The sequence below is a fragment of the Oncorhynchus mykiss genome, chromosome 12 (genome assembly GCF_057628025.1).
Source record: "Oncorhynchus mykiss isolate SJ-2025 chromosome 12, ASM5762802v1, whole genome shotgun sequence".
Taxonomy (NCBI): domain Eukaryota; kingdom Metazoa; phylum Chordata; class Actinopteri; order Salmoniformes; family Salmonidae; genus Oncorhynchus; species Oncorhynchus mykiss.
In genome coordinates, this window is record NC_143033.1 from 38,160,587 (window position 1) to 38,185,000 (window position 24,414).

At 42.0% G+C, this 24,414-nt stretch overlaps 1 protein-coding gene across 3 annotated transcripts in view; it reads left to right on the plus strand.

Moving 5' to 3' along the window:
- Positions 1-1,746: 1,746 nt before the first annotated feature.
- The window catches only part of LOC110537539 (syntaxin-1A), a 62,245-nt gene continuing 39,577 nt past the window's right edge, over positions 1,747-24,414 (plus strand). For 2 of the 3 annotated variants that reach the window (XM_090192415.1, XM_021623652.3), the window contains exons 1-5: positions 1,837-2,004; positions 13,271-13,348; positions 16,043-16,142; positions 21,335-21,409; positions 24,341-24,414. In XM_090192415.1, the coding sequence (XP_090048541.1) occupies positions 1,975-2,004; positions 13,271-13,348; positions 16,043-16,142; positions 21,335-21,409; positions 24,341-24,414 (357 nt within the window). In that variant the 5' untranslated portion in view covers positions 1,837-1,974. Of the gene's footprint in view, positions 2,005-13,270; positions 13,349-16,042; positions 16,143-21,334; positions 21,410-24,340 lie in introns of all 3 variants that reach the window. The other variant, XM_021623654.3, reaches the window with a different exon arrangement.

Consider the following 24,414-nt stretch of genomic DNA (forward strand, 5'->3'; position numbering starts at 1 on the left):
ATTTTTTTATTTCACCTTTATTTAACCAGGTAGGCTAGTTGAGAACACCTTTATTTAACCAGGTAGGCTAGTTGAGAACACCTTTATTTAACCAGGTAGGCTAGTTGAGAACACCTTTATTTAACCAGGTAGGCTAGTTGAGAACACCTTTATTTAACCAGGTAGGCTAGTTGAGAACACCTTTATTTAACCAGGTAGGCTAGTTGAGAACACCTTTATTTAACCAGGTAGGCTAGTTGAGAACAAGTTCTCATAACTGCGACCTGGCCAAGATAAAGCAAAGCAGTTCGACACAAACAACAACACAGAGTTACACATGGAATAAACAAACACACAGTCAATAATACAATAGAACAAGTCTATATACAGTGTGTGCATATGAGGTAGGATAAGGGAGGTAAGGCAATAAATAGGCCATAGTGGCAAAATAATTACAATATAGCAATTAAACACTGGAGTGATAGATGTGCAGAAGATGAGTGTGCAAGTAGAGATACTGGGGTGCAAATATTACATCTTGCTCTGTAATATTAGTAGGAATTTTGTTTTCAATAAAACATTTCTTACATTCATTTATGAATATAAAGAAATATATAAACATGAATATGGAAAATATATATTTTTAATTATTTGGCAAACTTTTCAATACATTGTTGAAAATCATATATTCTACAGGCATATAAAAATTACAGAGTTATGGCCCATTTAAAACAGAGAAATTGGCATAGTAGGCAATAGACGGGTGGGTTGTTTAGCAATAAAACCGATGTGTATACGACCCTTGGGGCAAAACAGATGGGGTTGGCTTTAATAGAATCAAATAATTGTTGACAACATTTAAACTATATTTCCTCTCCAAATGTTTATTTAAATAATGAGTGTTTATCTCTCAAATCCATTGTTACAGATGTTGGATTAGCTAGCTAGCAAATTTGAGCCCTAATGTATTAGCATAGACGTGACATGATTCAAAACACCTCAAAATAAAAAACATCTCTCTTTCTCTCTCTCTCTCTCTCTCTCTCTCTCTCTCTCTCTCTCTCTCTCTCTCTCTCTCTCTCTCTCTCTCTCTCTCTCTCTCTCTCTCTCTCTCTCTCTCTCTCTCTCTCTCTCTCTCTCTCTCTCTCTCTCTCTCTCTCTCTCTCTCTCTCTCTCTCTCTCACACTCACTCACTCACTCACTCACTCAACAGGTGTATATTTTACAGTGAGCTGTAGAACCTTTTGAGGATTTGAGGACCCATGCCAAATCTTTTCAGTCTCCTGAGGGGGAATAGGTTTTGTCGTGCCCTCTTCACGACTGTCTTGGTGTGCTTGGATCATGTTCGTTTGTTGGTGATGTGGACACCAAGGAAGTATGTTCACTTTTTGTAAACGTTTCTACCTTACCATGAAATACAATATAAGAAATTAATTAAAGGATGAGTCTGACATTTTATATTGTCTGCGATGTTTCGAAGGAATCAGAGTAAAACCATGCGTATGAGGCGTCAGCTAAACTGCAGCGATCTCCTCCACCAGGTGGCGCTAGTGTGTAAAACATAGATATGTTTTTTAAAGTGATAATAATTTTGATAATATATGAACTGTTCCCAAAACAGTCATTTTGAATGCCAGTTTTTATTCTTCATAATCTGTAAAGGAGGCCCATTTAAAATGTGTCTGCTATATTGTAGTCTGTACCATGCAATTTGTTTCTCTTTTAATCCTGAAAGTGGGTATCGTGATATTCATCTCTGCGAAAAGAATTACGATTTTTTTTGTTTGTTGAAGTGATATTTCTAATACATTGATGTCAAGAAAATTCATGACATTTTGTGCCTCGAGATTATCGCGCGCTCTCGATTGATCTACACCCCTTGCGCGCGCCCGCTGCTCTCTTCACGGAAAATAAAATAAAACCCTGACTCGAGAGTACGGATATAAGGAGCATCAACCTAGTTGTAGAAACAAGTGGAAAAGTTGTTCATTCACGATGAAGGACCGTACACACGAGCTAAGGGTGGTAAGTGATTATATTTGTAATTCTACCCTACTGTATTCAAGACCCCAGAAGCAAACGGTGGTTATTCGGAGGGGTTGGGCGGAAGGTGCGCCTCACTTATTTCGTGGGAGTTGGAAAGCAGTTGTTTTAGAGTAGAACATATTTTTTAAGTATTTATTGTCATTTCATAACAATGATGTACATTTCTGGGGAACCGTTTTGCTAAGTAGGCTATCAAGGTAAAACTTGTTCCACACGTCCATATGGAAACGCAACGTGTGAGAGGACGGTGAAAACATTGGCACCCGTCAGGTGTCGTAGAATGTTGTCCTTTAGGATAGTTGTTGTACATTATCTTTATATGGGAATTGTTCATAAAAGCGCGAGTGAAACTTTTTTTCCCCCAATGTGATTTCACTTGTAGTCTAGCCAGTGTGCCAAATTATTAATGAATTAGCTTCTAGCTTCAGCCCTATAGAAAACGGTGTATTAACTATTGTTTTATTAACGTGCCTTCTCCGAATGTGTAGTGCTTTACTTTTCCCCTTAATTCCACATAGGCTTGTTGTATATTATCGGATAGGCTATATCCAAGTGTTTATTAACGATCTTGAGTCAATTAACATCTCAGTGAAACCTTACTAACATTTTAAATCACGTTCATCTTCAGATAGAATTCAGACTCCTTGACTTTTTCAACATTTTGTTACTTTACAGCCTTATTCTAAAATGTTTACATACAAAAAAAATCGTCAGCAATCTACACACAATAACCCACAATCATAAAGCGAAAGATTTTTCGAAATCTTAGCAAATTTATTAAAAATAAAAACAGAAATGCCATATTTACATACCTATTCAGACCCTTTGCTATGAGACTCGAAATTGAGCTTGGGTGCATTCTGTTTCCGTTGAACATCATTGAGATGTTTCTACAATTTGATTGGAGTCCACCTGGGTAAATTCAATTGATTGGACATGATTTGGAAAGGCACACAACTGTCTACAAAAGGTACCACAGTTGACAATGCATGTAACAGCTAAACCAAGCCATGAGGTATAAGGAATTGTTCATAGAGCTCCGAGACAGGATCGTGTCAAGGCACAGATCTGGGTAAGGGTACCAATAAATGTCTGCAGCATTGACTGTCCCCAAGAACACAGTGCATCATTCGTAAATGACAGAGCTCCAGAGTTCATCTGTGTGGATGGGAGAACCTTCCAGAAGGACAACCATATCTGCAGCACTCCACCAATCAGGCCTTTATGATAGAGTGGCCAGATGGAAGCCACTCCTTAGTAAAAGGCACATGACAGCCTGCTTGGAGTTTGCCAAAAGGCACCTAAAGGACTCTCAGACCATGATAAACAAGATTCTCTGGTCTGATGAAACCAAGATTGAACTCTTTGGCCTGAATGCCAAGCGTCACGCCTGGAGGAAACCTGGCACAATCCCTAAGGTGAAGTATGATGTTGGCAGTATCATGCTGTGGGGATGTTTTTAAGCTGTAGGGACTGGGAAATTGGTCAAGATCGCTGCAAAGATGAATGGAGCAAAGTACAGAAAGATCCTTGATGAAAACCTGCTCCAGAGTGCTCAAGACCTCAGACTTCGGGGGGCGAAGATTCACCTTCCACCACGACAACAACCCTAAGCACAAAGCCAAGACAAGGCAGGAGTGGCTTTGGGACAAGTCTCTGAATGTCCTTGAGTGGCCCAGCCAGAGGCCGGACATGAACCTGATCCAACATCTTTGAAAATACTTAAAAATGGCTGTGCAGCAACGTTCCCCATCCAACCTGACAGAGCTTGAGAGAATCTGCAGAGAAGAATGGAAGAAACTCCCCAAATACAGGCGTGCCAAGCTTGTAGCGTCATACCCAAGAAGACTCAAGGCTGTAGTCGCTGCCAAAGGGGCTTCAACAAAGTACTGAGTAAAGGTCTGAATACTTATGTAAATCTTATGTCAATTTTTGTAAAAAAAAAAAGAGACCCGTTATTGCTTTGTGATTATGGGCTATTGTGTGTAGATTGAGGGGATTTAATCAAATTTTAGAATAAGGCTGTCACGTAACAATGTAGAAAATGTCAAGGGGTCTGAATACTTTCCGAAGGCACTATCACTTTAGCGCTTCCTTTCTATCTCACACACACAGTGGGGGGAAAGGGGGCATTCCTCAGTTCTCAGAGGAGCTGCGTTAGCATCTGTGGATGACAGTCGACACCTGGTTTCTCCCCGAGAGGTACCACACTGACCAATCGCAGTCCGTCTCACATGAGTGATATCCCAAATGTAATCTAGGAATGGTTTCACAGATAGTCAAGATTTTTCTTTTTATAGAGGGGGACAATTTCTTACATACACTACATGGCCAAAATACACCCCTTCAAATTAGTGGATTCAGCTATTTCAGCCACACCCGTTGCTGACGTGTATAAAATCTAGCACACAGCCATGTGATCTCCATTGAAAAACATTGGCAGAAGAATGGCCTGTACTGAAGAGCTCAGTGACTTTCAACGTGGCACTGTCATAGGATGGCACTTTTACAACAAGGCAGTTTGTCAAATTTCTCCCCAGCTAGAGCTGCTCCTGTCATCTGTAAGTGCTGTTATTGTGAAGTGGAAACATCTAGGAGCAACAATGGCTCAGTCACGAAGTGGTAGGCCACACAAGCTCACAGAACGGGACCGCCGAGTTTTGAAGCGCGTAGTGTGTAAAAATCATCTGTCCTCGGTTGCAACACTCACTACTGAGTTCCAAACTACCTCTGGATGCAACTTCAGCACAATAACTGTTCGTCGGGAGCTTCATGAAATGGGTTTCCATGGCCGAGCAGCTGCACACAAGCCTAAGATCACCATGCTCAATGCCAAGCGTCGGCTGGAGTGGTGTAAAGCTCGCTGCCATTGGAGCAGTGAACTTTGGAGCAGTGGAAATGAGTTCTCTGGAGTGATTAATCGCGCTTCACCATCTGGCAGTCCGATGGACAAATCTGGGTTTGGCGGATGCCAGAAGGACTATACCTGCCCGAATGCATATTGCCAACTGTAAAGTTTGGTCGAAAGACGAATAATGGTCTGGGGCTGTTTTTCATGGTTTGGCTAGGCCCCTTAGTTCCAGTGAAGGGAAATCTTAACGCTACAGAATACAATGACATTCTAGTCGATTCTGTTCCAAATTTGTGACAAAAGGTTGGGGAAGGCCCTTTCCTGTTGCAGCATGACAATGCCCCGTGTACAAAGCAAGGTCCATACAGAAATGGTTTGTGAGATTGGTGTGGAAGATCTTGACTGGCCTGCACAGAGGCCTGACCTGAACTCAATCAAACACCTTTGGGATGAATTGGAAGGCCGACAGCGAGCCAGGCCTAATCGCCCAACATCAGTGCACAACTTCACTAATGCTCTTGTGGCTGAATAGAAGCAAGTCCCCCCAGCAATGTTCCAAAATCTAGTGGAAAGCCTTCCCGGAAGAGTGGCTGTTATAGCAGCAAAGGGGGGACCAACTCCATATTAAGGCCCATAATTTTAGAATGAGATTTTCGACGAGCAGTTGTCCACATACTTTTGGTCATGCAGTGTATGACTGCCCAGTCATTGTTAAACCTCTACATTAAGTTCAAATCCATTTCAGGCTCCACAGCTTGCTGCTATTAAAAAAGCCATTTCACACTGGAACGTCATGCTGCGGTGGCTGTTAAACACCACAAGACATAGCATGACTGGAGGGTGATATTTCCTCTCATATTCAGTGCAATAATGAGTTGCAGTCACTGTCCAATGTTCTGTGGTGCTGAATTTCAACAGTTTGGGATTCTGTCACTGTCCATGGTGCTGACATATCAGCTATTAGATTGATTTGTTTACATCAGGCATTTTACATTTTACATTTTTCAGACATCAAAAGTGGTCTAATGGTGAGATCCACTTCCTAAGCCAACTGTTGAGTAGATCCAGCTACACCTAAATCCGTAATTAGTTTCATCTTCCCAAATTATGCAGTGTCTAACTTCATCTCTACTCAATGTTGCTTCTGAGTTGTTCAGTGTAGGAAGACATGCTGTGACTCTGTGTGTGTGGATTCTGGAGATGACTGCTGCGAATTGAATTAGCTGTTTTTGAGACCATAGGAAGCCAATGGAATTGGTTATAGATGGTTTTGTGTATGCAGATCCTGTAGCCCGCCAATAGGGTTATGCATTATTATCACCTTTGCCATGCCCTGCATGCATCTGACTGGATATGGGGGTCTGAGAGAACTTGGTGCCGGTGTGGAATCATCACACAGGCATTTGATTCAAAAAGTGTACGGCATGGGTGGGTATGTTGTCCAATCGGGCTAGGAATTGCCAGGGACCTCACGATACTTTGATGGCGATACGAGATACACTACCGTTCAAAAGTTTGGGGTCACTTAGAAATGTTCTTGTTTTTGAAAGAAACTACTTTTTTTGGTCCTTTTTAAAATAACATCAAATTGATCAGAAATACAGTGTAGTGTTAATGTTGTAAATTACTATTGTTTAAATTTAATTTTTTAAATGGAATATCTACATGGGCATACAGAGGCCAATTATCAAGTACATTAGTGTCTAGTTTGAGAAACAGACTCCTCACGAGTCCTCAACTGGCAGCTTCATTAAATAGTACCCGCAAAACACCAGTGTCAACGTCAACTGTGAAGAGGCGACTCCGGGATGCTGGCCTTCTAGGTAGTTCCTCTGTCCAGTGTTCTTTTGCCCATCTTAATCTTTTATTTTTATTGGCCAGTATGAGATATGGCTTTTTATTTGCAACTCTGCCTAGAAGGCCAGCATCCCGGAGTCGCCTCTTCACTGTTGACGTTGAGACTGTGTTTTGCGGGTACTATTTAATGAAGCTGCCAGTTGAGGACTTGTGAGGCATCTGTTTCTTAAACTAGACACTCTAATGTACTTGTCCTCTTGCTCAGTTGTGCACTGGGGCCTCCCACTCCTCTTTCTATTCTGGTTAGAGCCAGTTTGCGCTGCTCTGTGACGGGGGTAGTACACAGCGTTGAACGAGAACTTCAGTTTCTTGGCAATTTCTCGCATGGAATAGCCTTCATTTCTCAGAACAAGAATAGACTGACGAGTTTCAGAAGAAAGTTATTTCTTTCTGGCCATTTTGAGCCTGTAATCTAACCCACAAATGCTGACGCTCCAGATACTCAACTAGTCTTAAGAAGGCCAGTTTTATTGCTTCTTTAATCGGCACAACCGTTTTCAGCTGTGCACAGCTTACATAATTGCAAAAGGTTTTTCTAATGATTAGCCTTTTTAAAATGATAAACTTGAATTAGTGTTGGAGGAAATTATGGTTGAAATTATTAATTATGTATACATTTAAATTAGAACCATCTATTTTAATACTATTATGTTATGGTATGAAATGTATGGGTTCTTGGTTAAGCTGTTACTGAAAATGTAAGTAAAATGAATTAATTGTCTGGACCTTGGGTTTAAGGGAGAGGGATGGCATATCTCTTTAGACAGATTGGAATGTTTGGTTTATGAGGGGAGTAGAAGACAGTCTCCAGACCTGAAGACACTGCGCTATTGTGTGGATCGGAGAGAGTGTGAGAAACTGATGACGTCATTTTCAGTTTATAACCTGTGGAAAAATGTGTATGTAACCAGTACTCTCTTGAATTAAACGCTATTACCTGACTTTTAAGACTGGTCTCGATCTATTTCATGCATAATTAATGAATTTACAACTCATTAATGAAATAGAGAGAGTGCGAATTTGGTTTTGGCTACAAAACATATAGGAATTTAGAATTCCTCTAACAATTAGCTAACACAACGTGCCATTGGAACACAGTGGTTGCTGATAATAGGCCTATGTAGATATTCCATAAAATCCAGCTACAATAGTAATTTACAACATTAACAATGTCTACACTGTATTTCTGATTAATTTGATGTTATTTTAATGGAACATTTTTTGATTTTCTTTCAAAAACAAGGACATTTCTAAGTGACCCCAAACTTTTGAACGGTAGTGTATATTGCGGTGCTCACAATTCTATATGTATTGCAACTCGATGCTGTAATTTAATTGCGATTCGATGTTCCAACCATATTGCTCACAATATGTCTGCTGCAGATGGACGAGAGCCATGAGAAAACAATCAGTCATGGATATGAAATCCCTATCCCAGTCTGTTGTTCCCACATGCTTCAAGAGGACCACCATTGTTTCTGTAAACGACTCAGTTACTTCCGTCATCATGAAGTGCTTTGAGAGACTAGTCAAGGACCATATCATCTCCACCCTACCAGACACCCTAGACCCACTCCAATTTGCTTACCGCCCAAATAGGTCCACAGATGATGCAATCTCAACCACACTGCACACTGCCCTAACCCATCTGGACAAGAGGAATACCTATGTGAGAATGCTGTTCATCGACTACAGCTCTGCATTTAACACCATAGTGCCCTCCAAGCTCGTCATCAAGCTCGAGACCCTGGGTCTCCACCCCGCCCTGTGCAACTGGATACTGGACTTCCTGACGGGCCGCCCCCAGGTGGTGAGGGTAGGCAACAACATTTCCACCCCGCTGATCCTCAACACTGGGGCCCCACAAGGGTGCGTTCTGAGCCCTCTCCTGTACTCCCTGTTCACCCACGACTGCGTGGCCACGCACGCCTCCAACTCAATCATCAAGTTTGCGGACGACACAACAGTAGTAGGCTTGATTACCAACAACGACGAGACGGCCTACGGGGAGGAGGTGAGGGCCCTCGGAGTGTGGTGTCAGGAAAATAACCTCACACTCAACGTCAACAAAACTAAGGAGATGATTGTGGACTTCAGGAAACAGCAGAGGGAACACCCCCCTATCCACATCGATGGAACAGTAGTGGAGAGGGTAGTAAGTTTTAAGTTCCTCGGCGTACACATCACAGACAAACTGAATTGGTCCACCCACACAGACAGCATCGTGAAGAAGGCGCAGCAGCGCCTCTTCAACCTCAGGAGGCTGAAGAAATTTGGCTTGTCACCAAAAGCACTCACAAACTTCTACAGATGCACAATCGAGAGCATCCTGTCAAGCTGTATCACCGCCTGGTACGGCAACTGCTTCGCCCACAACCGTAAGGCTCTCCAGAGGGTAGTGAGGTCTGCACAACGCATCACCGGGGGCAAACTACCTGCCCTCCAGGACACCTACACCACCCGATGTCACAGGAAGGCCATAAAGATCATCAAGGACAACAACCACCCGAGCTACTGCCTGTTCACCCCGCTATCATCCAGAAGGCGAGGTCAGTACAGGTGCATCAAAGCTGGGACCGAGAGACTGAAAAACAGCTTCTATCTCAAGGCCATCAGACTGTTAACCACTAACATTGAGTGGCTGCTGCCAACACACTGACTCAACTCCAGCCACTTTAATAATGGGAATTGATGGGAAATGATGTAAAATACATCACTAGCCACTTTAAACAATGCTACCTAATATAATGTTTACATACCCTACATTATTCATCTCATATGTATATGTATATACTGTACTCTATATCATCTACTGCATCTTTATGTAATACATGTATCACTAGCCACTAACTATGCCACTTTGTTTACATACTCATCTCATATGTATATACTGCACTCAATACCATCTACTGTATCTTGCCTATGCCGTTCTGTACCATCACTCATTCATATATCTTTATGTACATATTATTTATCCCCTTACACTTGTGTCTATAAGGTAGTAGTTTTGGAATTGTTAGCTAGATTACTTGTTGGTTATTACTGCATTGTCGGAACTAGAAGCACAAGCATTTCACTACACTCGCATTAACATCTGCTAACCATGTGTATGTGACAAATAAGATATGATTTGAAATGCTGAAAACAAATTGGCTCTCTATTGAAATAGGAGATGGGGCACCCGAGTGTCGTTGCGGTCTAAGGCACTGCATCTCGGTGCTAGAGGTGTCACTACAGACCCTGGTTCGATTCCAGGCTGTATCACAACTGGCCATGATTGGGAGTCTCATAGTGCGGCGCACAATTGGTCCAGCATTGCCCGGGTTAGGGTTTGGCCGGAGTAGGCCGTCACTGTAAACTGAATTGCCTGGTTAAAGAAAATAAAACAAGCAATGAAGGAAAAATACTGATGTTTTGGTGCAGGTACAGACAACTAGCGTAAAAAGAATATTGCGATGTTGTCAAAACAATACGATGTATTGTCAAAATTAATATCCCGATATGTATTCGATTGTATTTTTTTACATTTTCCCCGATCACTATTGTCCGATGGTTAGAGTGCTATACCAATGCTGTTCTTAGTTGTTTGAGATCTTGGTGTATTCTCAGAGATGCATCATGTCTGTTAGTGAATGCCAGTGTTGAATTGTGTATTCACTGGTGCCCATTATGAAAACCTCTAGATACTGTACTTCTCAAGGGCCTCTCGTAGATTGTAGAACAGCATAAAGCAATGGGATTGTCCAAACTGCCCATGGCCAGTTCTTGGTTAGTATATAATGCTTACATGTTGTCTACATAATATCTTTAATATCTCAGCTATGACACTTCTTTAATGTTATTGATGGTTCCTTTTGACCACTTGAAATATTATGTAACACTTGCCAGTGACAGCATTGACTGCTTTCTCTGAGTGTGATGATGAGTGTGCAGATGGAGCTGGAGTTAGAGTGAGTCGGCAGAACGGCGGTCGTGACAAGGCATGTCCTCCCTAACCATAGAGCGGGGAAGGGGGGGGGGGGGGTGGAGTGGTCACCCCTCTTTCTATCGCCCTCCCTTTCTCTTTCGTGTGTGAGAGGAGGGTGTGTGTGTGGGTGAGAGGACGGTGTTTGCATGTGTGTGGGTTTTTTGTGTCGTGGAACGTGTAGGCTAATGGAGATAATGTGGTGTCACTGTGAGCTGATGGCTGTAATGACTATGGTGTAGCAGCATAGAGCCAGGAACCCTTGTCTCCCTTCCTGTGCCCTCCCACAGCCTATGTGTAGGAGCAGGATGAGTGTGTGACGGTGAAAACGCTCCCCCACTACTTCCATGGGGACTATTAGGTTCATCATCAACCTCCACCTCTCTTGATGTCAACCATCAATTGTCCTTTTTTTACATTTATTGTGAGACAAACAATCAAATCTGTGCTTACAAGTAGTCATACCTTGATTACATTTTGAAGATTTTATTATAATGAGTAAAGTCTAAATCCAATATGCTTCTAGATAAGCAGAGTTTACAATGGCATCAATAGCCTGTTTCTGCTAATTGCATTTTGCTCCCAAGTATATTTTCATCCTATTTGCTGGATATCTTTGGAATGATATAATTTGATCTGTCTTCATCTGGTTTCCTGCTTGTTCACTAGCCTTGATGTCTTGGTGTTATTACAGGCGTCTCGAATTCTGGCATGCCAGGCTAGCTTTAAGGCGATATTCATGGAGGCTAATTTCCTTCTGTGGCTGGCTAATGCTTCTCAATAGAGGCCAAAGGTCAGTGGGAATTGGGTGATCAGTGAAAGAAAATGGGTATGGGTAGAAAAATGTATTGCCTGATTCAAGCTGTTGAGGTAGCAAAGGCTCTAGGTGTTGATAAATTAGCATTTCCCACCCATGTATACCAACATCGTCATTGAGCCTTGAGTTTTTCCACATTTTGTTACATTACTGCCTTATTCTAAAATGAATTACACCCCCCCCCCCCCCCCCCGTATCAATCTACACACAATACCCCATATTGAAAAAGCAAAAACTGTTTTTTAGAAATTGTTGCGAATGTATTAAAAATAAAAAACATATCACATTTGCATAAGTATTCAGACCCTTTTCTCAGTACTTTTTTGAAGCATCTTTGACAGCGATTACAGCCTCGGGTCTTCTTGGGTATAACACCACAAGTTTCGCACACCTGTATTGGGGGAGTTTCTCCCATTATTCTCTGCAGATCCTCTCAAGCTCTGTCAGGTTGAATGGGGAGCGTCGAGGCACAGCTATTTTCAGGTCTCTCCAGAGATGTTCGATTGGGTTCAAGGCTCTGGCTGGGCCACTCAAGGACATAAAGACACTTGTCCCCAAAGCCTGGCTTTGGCTTGGTTTTTGCTCTGACATGCACTGTCAACTGTGGTACATTTTATATAGACAGTTGTGTGTCTTTCCAAATAATGTCCAATCAATTGAATTTACCACAGGTGGACTCAAATCAAGTTGTTAACATCTCAATGATGATCAATGGAAACAGGATGCACCTGAACTCAATTTTGAGTCACATAGCAAAGGGTCTGAATACCTAAATAAGGTATTTCTGTTTTTTTTATTTGTAATGTATTTGCAAAAATGTCCAATAACCCGTTTTGCCTTAGTCGTTACGGTGGTTGTCCCACCTAGCTATCTTAAAGATGCAATATGCAGAAATTGCTCAGCTGAAAAATGATAGTAGTTAGCCTAATTTCATTTTGTGACCAAACAAGCAAGTATAGTGTAGAGAATCATTGTAGCATCTAATCTGCTCTGAAATACATTTTCCATAACCAAAAATATTGTATTTTCAGTTGTTTTGAAGCTGGTGTACAAAACCGAAAGTAAAAGATGAAAAAATGAATTTAAGCACGGGCAGCATAGAAATGGCGCACATAGAACAGATCTACCACTTCTTAGACTTGCTTTCAATTAGAATGACCGATCAATAACTCACATATCTATTTGAATTGTGTCAGGTCGCCCAAAAAGTTACATATTGCATCTTTAAGATGAATGCACTAACTGTAAGTCGCTCTAGATAAGATTAATTAAATGCATGAGATGTGACAGAGACAGCATACAGAGGAGATTAACCCTGACCCTGTGTCCACGTCCTGAACCTCCCCAAGGACCCCCTCTGGTAGAGGAATTAAACATACATGCTTTTAAGGACTCATTGCATCCACCCCCAGCTGCCAAGGTCTATGTGATGAGGATAGCACTTCCTACACGAATCCCCCAGAGAGAGCCATCCTTCCCTGATTTCGCCTTCTTTTTGGGGATCAATCGGATCCTTTGTCATCACAGGCGTCTTTTTCTCTGGCTGCGAATAATTATTTTACTTTGTTGTTGACGTTAGATAAACTAGTAGAGTTGCACTAGGCATGACAAATGTGGAAGTTGCCAGTTCATTTTTTAAATCTGGTTTTCAGGCTCTAGGCAGATGTTCTTTGATGCTTTTTAGATGCATTTTCTACATCCACATTTTGAAAATGTATTCATTTCTGTTAATATTGCCTTGTCTATGCACCTTTAGGGGAAGGAGACTGAGGAAGAAGATGATGTGGCAGTCAACATGGAAAAAGATCGATTTATGGATGAGTTCTTTGTACAGGTAAGCCCCAGGTGTGTGTGTGAGCGGCGAGTGCTCTGTCTATGTACACCACTGAGATGTACACAGGCACTGCACAGGACAGCTAAATCAGAAATTCTGAGGTCCATTAAATTATACAAAACATTGTTCATCAAGTGCCTTTCATATTTCTGCTGAATACTTGTAATTTAGCTAAGAGGTCCAATTAGCATCATCTAAAGTTGCAAAGAAGAACCCTGTATTCGAGGTTAAATAATAATGTGTTGAAGCAACGTTTGGCTTGCCTTCTTCTCCCACCATTTGCATCTTACTCTTTTACACTGGTTTAATCTTAACGTACACAGCAGCCGACTGTGGGCCATATCGTTTTTTTTGGTGCAACATATATGTCTCAGTGCTGGCACAGGAACTTATGTCATATGGTCCAGATTTGGTACAAATGTGGGATATGAGCACTAGGGGAGAGTTGGCACTTTGACTATGGGCAGGTCTAGCATTTTTACACTGAACATATGGTTAGGTATGGCAACCAGACCTGGCCTACTTGTGGACCCTAATTTCAAGTGGTAACTGGGCCAAATGTTCAGTGGTTCTTGTAGATTTGGGGCAGAAAACAAAACCCACCAGCAGCATTTACACAAATATAGGCTAACTCCTTTAGCATTAGCATTGGTTTCCGTGGACAGGAAAAGGCATGGAAGGTTCTGCCTAGGGCAGCACAATTAATCAAATTCATAATGAAATCACAATATTTACATGTTCAATATCCATATTGCACGAGATCCATATCGCATGCAATATTTTGAAATGCATCTCAGCTGCATGTAACGTCCGTTTCTATAGTTTACTCCGTTTTCTTTCTCTTGCGGCTGCTTCCCACAAACACCAAGCCCCGCCCCCTGTCACTCAAGCAGCACAGTTCCTCCTCTGTTAGATTCAATATCATACTGGATACCGTTCTGTTGGGTGATATGGAGTCAACCTATTGTTCCAAACAAGAACGGTGCTGTTTTCTTCTTTGCGTCTTAATATACACTGTAAGTCATTATATTTCTATGATTCCAACACTTTACTCAAGTGTTTTGATCTATATCGTGTGTCAAACCGCAATATTTGGTAAAGAAATCACTATTATATATTTTATTTTGCCCATATCGTGCAGCCCTAGTTCAGCCTCACCTGTAAGTGGTGCTGACTCTGAGTTGAGGATTTAATCTGTAATTCAGCTGGAGTTGATCCTGTTTCTAACATTAGCTACTTCCATAACTGAACAGGCCCTTGTTATGCGTGAAGCAGCGGGGTTGCCATGTTTGTGCTCAGCATTTGAGCTCTGAAGTCGATACATCTCACTGTAGGTAGGCAATGTCTTGGGCTCCCAATTACAGATGTTCAAGCTCCTGCGTCATTACTTCAGACACATCTTGCGCGAGCAGTCCTCTTCCAAAGTAAGGGATCAGTCAGCAAAGAGCCCATGCCGTATCGAGATACACATCAAGCCATCAAACATAGCACCAAGCCCCACCCCCATAGAGGCCTATCTGAGGACCAGAGAAATTAGCTATCTGTGTTTGATATTAGCATGGTACATACAGCACTGTTCTGAACCTGCTGATTTCATTATTTTAGCATCCGATTCCTTACCCTCTGACTGGCTTAATCAAACCTCCCCCTCACCTCTCCCATGATGCACCTCTTCCTATATTCCCAAGACAATGTGTTCTTAAATCAAGTTACCTGATCAAATAAAAGTGGATAAATCAATACATAAATTTAATTTAGCTCTAAGTACAACTTATTCCACGGGAATGTGATGGTATAATAGCTTAAATCCCCTCTGCTCTCCTCTCTCTCATTGAAGTCTTCCTGGCATTGCTTCCTCTACTTTAACAGGCATTTTCCCATCAGGCTGCCCACATGCAGTGTCTGAGCTCTCTAACAGCACACTTAAATACTACACCATGCTGAGCTGTAGAGGAGCACCATACTCAGCTGAGAATCTCCCTAGCTACCAGGCACTGTGCAGCGTCCGTAGTGGTGGAATATACACATTGACGTAACCAATGTCTCTCTCCTCCACCAGTGATATTTAGACCAGCTCCCTATAGACACACACTGCACGCCGATGACATCACTGAGGCCTATAACTAAGTGTGGTGTGCTGTGATAGGGCTGATAGATATATATTTTTTTTATTTCACCTTTTTCTAATTAGGCAAGCCATTTCAGAACAAATTCTTATTTGCAATGACAGCCAAACCCGGACGACGCTGGGCCAATTGTGCGCCGCCCTATGAGACTCCCAATCACGGCGGGATGTAATACAGCATGGTTTTGAACCACTTGCACTGAGATGCATTGCCTTAGACCGCTGCGCCACTCAGGAGCCGAATGGAATGGGCCCAATACTGTTTGATATATTTATGACAGTTATATTGAGGGCATATCTACAGAGACTGCATGGGCTACATCAAGTAAAAAGCTCTGTTAGCTTGCCTGTTTTGATTAGGCAATTGGCCTCTAATGTGCTAACAGATTTTGTCTCCCCAAATCTGAGTGATATAACACATTTGTCCAAACAGAAATCATATTAAGTATAGATGTTATGCTTTTTTAAAAATGGGCTTCTTTCTGGGTCCTACATCATTACCTGGTCTGCTTGTGGATGGCCTCCTCGAGTGGGCTTGTTGTATAATGTCTCCCTCTCTGTTGTACCAGGTGGAGGAGATCCGAGGCTTCATCGAGGAGCTCTCAGAGAAGGTGGAGGAGGTGAAGAGACAACACAGCGCCATCTTGGCTGCCCCCAATCCTGACGAAAGTAAGTCACTCTTCTCCTCTACTCTTCCTCCCTGGATGAAAGGATGCAAGATGGAACAAGGGAGAGGGAAAAGGTAGGTGGTAACCTCCACAGATCATGAAATTAGATTTTTGCGAAATGGTAGGAGGCTATTTGCCTCCTACAGACACACACACGGTCATAGCATACTACCTCTGAACCTCTCTTTCATTACAGCCTAGTTATACATCAAGAGTTATTATCCATCGATAATAAACATTACTGTGCAGCCGTATTCATTGATCTGGCCAAGGCTTTCGACTCTGTCAATCACCACATCCTCATCGGCAGACTCAACAGCCTTGGTTTCTCAAATGATTGCCTCGCCTGGTTCACCAACTACTTCTCTGATAGAGTTCAGTGTGTCAAATCGGAGGGTCTGTTGTCCGGACCTCTGGCAGTCTCTATGGGGGTGCCACAGGGTTCAATTCTTGGACCGACTCTCTTCTCTGTATACATCAATGAGGTCGCTCTTGCTGCTGGTGAGTCTCTGATCCACCTCTACGCAGACGACACCATTCTGTATACTTCCGGCCCTTCTTTGGACACTGTGTTAACAACCCTCCAGACAAGCTTCAATGCCATACAACTCTCCTTCCGTGGCCTCCAATTGCTCTTAAATACAAGTAAAACTAAATGCATGCTCTTCAACCGATCGCTACCTGCACCTACCCGCCTGTCCAACATCACTACTCTGGACGGCTCTGACTTAGAATACGTGGACAACTACAAATACTTAGGTGTCTGGTTAGACTGTAAACTCTCCTTCCAGACCCATATCAAACATCTCCAATCCAAAGTTAAATCTAGAATTGGCTTCCTATTTCGCAACAAAGCATCCTTCACTCATGCTGCCAAACATACCCTTGTAAAACTGACCATCCTACCAATCCTCGACTTTGGCGATGTCATTTACAAAATAGCCTCCAATACCCTACTCAACAAATTGGATGCAGTCTATCACAGTGCAATCCGTTTTGTCACCAAAGCCCCATATACTACCCACCATTGCGACCTGTACGCTCTCGTTGGCTGGTCCTCGCTTCATACTCGTCGCCAAACCCACTGGCTCCATGTCATCTACAAGACCCTGCTAGGTAAAGTCCCCCCTTATCTCAGCTCGCTGGTCACCATAGCATCTCCCACCTGTAGCACACGCTCCAGCAGGTATATCTCTCTAGTCACCCCCAAAACCAATTCTTTCTTTGGCCGCCTCTCTTTCCAGTTCTCTGCTGCCAATGACTGGAACGAGCTACAAAAATCTCTGAAACTGGAAACACTTATCTCCCTCACTAGCTTTAAGCACCAACTGTCAGAGCAGCTCACAGATTACTGCACCTGTACATAGCCCACCTATAATTTAGCCCAAACAACTACCTCTTTCCCAACTGTATTTCATTAATTTATTTATTTTGCTCCTTTGCACCCCATTATTTTTATTTCTACTTTGCACATTCTTCCATTGCAAAACTACCATTCCAGTGTTTTACTTGCTATATTGTATTTACCTTGCCACCATGGCCTTTTTGCCTTTACCTCCCTTCTCACCTCATTTGCTCACATTGTATATAGACTTGTTTATACTGTATTATTGACTGTATGTTTGTTTTACTCCATGTGTAACTCTGTGTCGTTGTATCTGTCGAACTGCTTTGCTTTATCTTGGCCAGGTCGCAATTGTAAATGAGAACTTGTTCTCAACTTGCCTACCTGGTTAAATAAAGGTAAATAAATAATAAATAAATCTGTTGAGCCCACATGCTATACTAGCAAGCCCTATGTTACTCTCAACCCACAATGTATTCTTCTCACACCCTTACTGTTTTCTTATCAGTGATGGCAGCACATGTAATGTGTGAAAAGGAGAGGAGACTCAAACACTGCTTGTTAAGTTCGGAATTGGAGAATTTACTTGTTGAATTGAGGTGGAGAACAGCCCATTATGTGAATGCCCTGGCATGAGGACTTTGGTGTTGTTGGTGTGGAAGGTCACTCACTCTCTGGAGAGACGTGTGTGCGCGACACCACCACACTTACTTTCAGTATGTAAGTTAGTGAGTCAATGTGCCACAACTTAATTTTAATTAGTGTATAAATATCCTTCTGTTTTCTTTGGAAGTTGTAATATAATCATTTAATTGCATTGTATAAAATAATACATGTAGTTATGCATGGATGCATTTGCCCCCCCCCCCCGTAAAAATAAAAGTTCCTATTTTTATCAATCAAAAACTGTTAAACATGGCCAATTAAGAGATTTCCCTAATAAGCACTAATCTCCAATGCATTCTGGTTGGCCTTGCAGAGAGGTTCCTTGCAGAGAGGTTCCTTGCAGAGAAGAACCACTGGGCTTAAGGCGCTGATGGAAAAAGAAAAGCCTCCATTTGCATTTATATTCATCGACAGACACGTCAAGTGAAATATTAATACATTCCAATTATAGACTACTCACGTTGGGCAATTTTTCCCCTGGGTTGCATTTGGAGAGAGATGCAATGTTCCATCTCCCATTAATTCATATTAGATGAATATTGGTGTAATTACCAAAGCACTCTTGCTAGCGTAGGAAAGTGTCTGTGTTGAATTCACAGTAACACGTATGACATTTCACTGAAGTACAGAGAGAAATGCTTTAATTTGTTGATCTGTTTTGGTGTCATTAGAGAAGTGGCAGGGGAATCAAAGTGAAGCATGTTCTTCATCTGTCACCGAGTATAAAAATATTTTTTCATCACATTTTCATCACTCAAGGGACACACACACACACGTCAGATTCAACTCCCCACCCACTCAGCGCTCCAACTAGCATAACATGGATTGTAAGTTCTTTTGAATAAAAGTATCTTATGACCATATTGTTAAGACATTATTGTCACAGTCCATTGGCTACACTACTTGTTTAATGCATAGAGTAATACTCAAGGGCAATGCTACCTTGACTGCTGACTTGCTGTTGAGAGACAGTCAGTCAAACCTACACTTTGTGAAACCTGGCCCTTCAGCAGCTCAATGGAACCCACCTAAACAAGAGGAAGTGTGTTGCATTGATTTGTGTCCACTCTGGAGACACGTTGAGGATGGAGGAAGATAATCCACATAAAATGGAGAGGTAATAATACTGATTACCTCTCTCTAGTCAGTAGTCATTCTTTTGTTTTCAGTTAGAGGCCCTAATCCATTGGTGTCAAAACATACGGGAGGGGTTGAGTTAAATAAATATCATTATTTTTTTGAGGGAACACAATCTCAATTGTCATTGAAATGACTAAAAACGAATAGAAACTGTAGAAATGATCATGTATACTTCATTCACCCGACCAGCTTGCTAACAGTAATCGAAAATAATTCTAGACAGTCAGGGAGCAATGAAAATTCCAAAAGTGACAGTGTAGCCCTTGTGTAAAAATGTGTTTGACACCCCTGCCCTGATCAATAGGGCAGTCACTACCCTAGCGCTACACAGAGAGAGAAGCATGGGTTCAGTTATTTGATGCTATGACGATTTTGGCAAGATTTCCTACAACTTATTGTCTCGTCATGACGTTTGGATGTATTTAAGCCTTAACACATCTATGTGCTCCCAGGTCACTGTCGAAGTAGAGGAAGAACCCTGCATCATTAATGCAGGTTAGAGAAGACCTTTGCCCCCATTAAAGTGCCGCCGAATGTGACACAAACAAGCTCCTCGTCTGCAACAGATGAACTTGACCTCCCTGTTTTGCCACACACTCAGCCTACCCTCGTTGTCAGGGTTACAGCAGGCAGAAATGAGTTGTCAGCGCCCCATTTTTCTCCCCAATTTCGATCTTATCTCAACGGGCTCGGGAGAAGGTTGAGTCATGCTTCCTCTGAAACATGACCCGCATAAACCTCGCTTCTTAACACAATGCCCGCATAACCCGGAAGCCAGCCGCAACAATGTGTCGGAGGAAACACTGTTAAACTGACGACCCAGGTCAGCTTGCAGGTGGCCGGCCTGCCACAAGGAGTCGCTAGAGCATGATGTGCCAAGTAAAGCCCCCCCAGGCCATACCCCCCCATAACCCGGATGACGCTGGGCCAATTGTGCACCGCCCTATGGGACTCCCGATCACGGCCTGTTGTGATACAGCCTGGGTTCGACCTGGGTCTGTAACGACGCCCCTAGCACTGCAGTGCCTTAGACCGCTGCGCCACTCAGGAGGCCCCTGCTGCTGCATTCTGATCAGATGCATGATTAGCGAGAAGAGCCAGGGTTCCTCACACATACCATAACAGAGACGGTCTGTTTTATGCACGCACACATGCAAACACACACAGGTATGCACACACGCACACGACACTCACACTCACCCACTGAAGACAGAGCTGTCTTGGAGCCAAAGGGAGCCTCTTATGTGAATGTCTCTCCTCTCAGCCTCTAGAAGAGAGAATAAAATCTCCAAACGGGGGTTGAGTCTGATTTCTGCAAATCAGGAGGACTACAAGGAGTGTACAGTATATAAAGAACACAGAGCTACACTAACAAGCTATTGTGGGGTCTAGTGGTGGTTTTGGGCCATCACTCTCCTATTCATAATTGATGAGTGGCTGTGGCTGCCTTCCTCTTACTCCAGACATAATTTTTTAGGAGGAATAAAAACAGAAAAGGAGCTTTACCCACACCGAGCTGAAAACACAGGATATATGAGAGAAACATGTAGGAACTCAAACCAACATATTACTTTCACCTATCCAGTCATTCTAGATCATTAGGGTAAGGATATGAGAACAGGGATCCACTTGTTTTGACTATTGAGACCTAGCCCAAGGTTGTATATAGGGCTTAGAAGTAGGGTGAAATTACCATATCTCTGTGTGGGTGGTGTAGTCTGTGCAGCCCACTGAGAAGATGACTGATGCTGGTAGCTGGCTGATGTGGGATAGGACAGGAACAGGAACTAGGTCATCACCACCAAAGCATCCCTGATCTTCCATTTGATGTGTTATTTTGGTTTATTTAGGATTCTTTTACCCCTCTCAGGAAGATGTATTAGTTTAAAGCATTTCAGCATCTGTTGATATGGCTGGGGTGTTTTGATGTTATTTTCTTTCCTGGAAGAAACCGAAACAAACTCACTGTTGCAATCGTGTTGATTTTGTTGGGTAAAATTGTGATTTAAATTGTATTTTATTTTTTTACTCTGTATCAACAGAAACGAAGGCAGAGCTGGAGCAGTTGATGACGGACATAAAGAAGTTTGCGAACAAAGTGCGCTCCAAGTTAAAAAGTATGTTGCAAACACACTTCCCTCTCTACGCTAAATAATGTTGCCGCCTTTGGCCAGATTCTCTTAAAAAACTAAACCAGGGCCTCGTTTCCTAGTTACTTCAGCATTGGGATGATTGTACCAGATGCATTGTTCTTTACTAGCCAACTTTTTAAGTGTTACCCAAACAAGCAAGTAGAGAGAACGTTCATTGGCTAAGTGCGTCGTCAGACCATGTGTCGATACTGATTGGATTGAAAGAAAAGCAGCGCTGCCCTCGGATCAGCTTTCTCCATTCAAATCTTACCTTAATATTATATTTCACAATACTGACAATGGATCTACTAAGCTGTATGGATTTTTTAAAAGAAAGTCATGCCAAGGATCATTTTGCCATTTGATTTTATATAAAAAAATGATTTGATGGAAAAAAGAGTGTGGCCTTACTGCTATTAGCCCATACAAATGCATTGAATAACAGATTCACTACATGGAACAACAGATAGTTCCCCCCCCCCTAAAGGAAGTGTGTTCTGAAATGTCTGTCCTATATCTGAGAGATAAGAAAGATGAGGAAACATGTTTATTTTTGTTTTTACATGTATTTAGCCCATTATTTTTGCCACTATACAGTCTAAGCTGGGTGTTTCGACTAAACCTATATGGAATTGTTTTAAGAAGGTCATATCAAGGATAATTTTGCCATTTGATTTAGAATTTTAAGAAGTATTTTTGAAGTATAAAAAATAATGTTTTGGGCCTTACTGCTATTAGGCCATACAATAGCATTGAATAACAAATTCACTACATTAAACAGATAGTCCTGCCCCAACAAATCTAAAGGAAATTTGTTCTGAAGTGTCTGTCCAAGATCAGGAACCATTTTTTTTTCAATGTTTTTTTTTTTTTCATGTGTTTAACACCTTATTTTTTATTTTTTTTTACCTTCGATCGGACCACCCGTTAGCCTATCCATTGTTACATAATGAAAGGTGTGAACCTATAATAGGCTGTTTGTTTCCCTGGTTGAGTTGATGAGCTGATTTGGGCCATCAGTTGATTGACAGATGTAGGCGTACTGTACAACGAAAAACTTTCTTCCACTGTGGATGCTCGTTTACATTTTCTAGTTTGGCTATGTATAATTTGTCAATATACATGCTGAACAAAAATATAAACGCAACATGTAGAGTGTTGGTCCCCCATGTTTCATGAGCTGAAATAAAATGTCCCAGAAATGTTTTTCAAATTTTGTGCGCACATTTGTTTTCATCACTGTTAGTGAGTATTTTCCCTTTGCCAAGATAATCCATCCAGCTGACAGGTGTGACATATCAAGAATCTGATTAAACAGCATGATCATTACATAGATGCACCTGGTGCTGGGACAATAAAAGGCCACTCTAAAATGTGCTGTTTTGTCACAATACAATTCCTCAAGTTTTGAGGGAGCGTGCAATTGACATGCTGACTGCAGAAATGTCCACCAGAGCTGTTGCCAGAGAATTTGTTCATTTCTCTACCATAAGCCACCTCCAACGTCATTTTAGAGAATTTGGCAGTACGTCCAACCGGCCTCACAACCACAGACCACGTGTGACCACACCAGCCCAGGACCTCCACTTCCGGCTTCTGTACCTACGGGATAGTCTGAGACCAGCCACCCGGATAGCTGATGAAACTGAGGAATGTATTTCTGTCTGTAATAAAACCCTTTTGTGGTGGAAAAACTCATTCTGATTGGCTGGACCTGGCTCCCCAGTGGGTGAGCCTTTGCCCTCCCATGGCTGTGCCCCTGCCGAGTCATGTGAAATCCATAGATTGGGGCCTAATTTATTTATTTAAATTGACTGATTTCCTTATAAGAACTGTAACTCAGTAAAATCGTTGAAATATATATTTAGATATATTTTTATTTATATTTATTTATATTTTTTTGTATAGTTCTGGTCTTTGGTGTGGATTGAAAGCCTGTATTGTGTGTGTATTTTTAATATTTTATTTCTTAAAGTTGTCAAGATGTTTTATGTATTTGAGCCTATCCAAAGACGATCTGGTTGAGCTGAGACGATTCATTTTACTTCTTGAAAACATTGAAATAAATGCAATTGATTTGAATTAACTTGTGGGCCTAATGTAGACTTAGACTGGTCACTATTTGTCACGTTGGAAGAGAGAGGCCCAACTTGGCGGAAATGTCTCCCATTATTAGGGCTAAGAGACATGTATCTTGTCAGAATAGCCATAATCTTTGCCGTTCATCCATGAGTCAAAGGGCAGTGTGCCGGTTTCGAACCCATGCCAACTCTGGCATATGTGTGTCGGGTCAGTGGCTGTAACTGCTGGACCACACAGGTATTGAGTCTGCCTATTGCTTGTCTTCAACATTTAATAAAACAATTGATCTAAAACAACAGATTTTCCTTAACGAAAAATACATCTACAAATATGTAAATGTTTTATAATCCACATAAGAATTCACAAGAGATGTGCTGAAGCCTGCATTTAGCCTATGTAAAGTACAATGTACATTAGGTACGGTACTGCATTTCATATACTAACACCACTTCCAGCTGCCCACTGGCGGCGATTCTAAATATTTATTCAGATATTAAAATCATCCTGCTGCAAGATTATTTTACTCCTGCGACGAAAGGGGTCAAATTAAGCTCTAACAATGCATTTTGGCTGCTCTATGAGTGGCCTGGATCACTCATCTGGATCACTCGTAGATGTGCATGGGTTTCAAGAGCCACATTACTAACAAAGGCTCTGGGAAACACCTGGGCTACTAATGATCCATCGTAAGAAGGTTCTAACGATGATCTTAAGATCTTAACGCTACGAAGGCTCTGGGGGAAACGAGGCCCATGTTCTTCGTTAATTAGACCTTCTGAATAAATGCTACTGGTAATGGTAGATGAATTCTCCTTCTCGCTCTGTTCCCTACAGGCATTGAACAGTCCATAGAGCATGAGGAGGCTTTAAGCAGGTCGTCAGCAGATCTGAGGATACGTAAGACACAG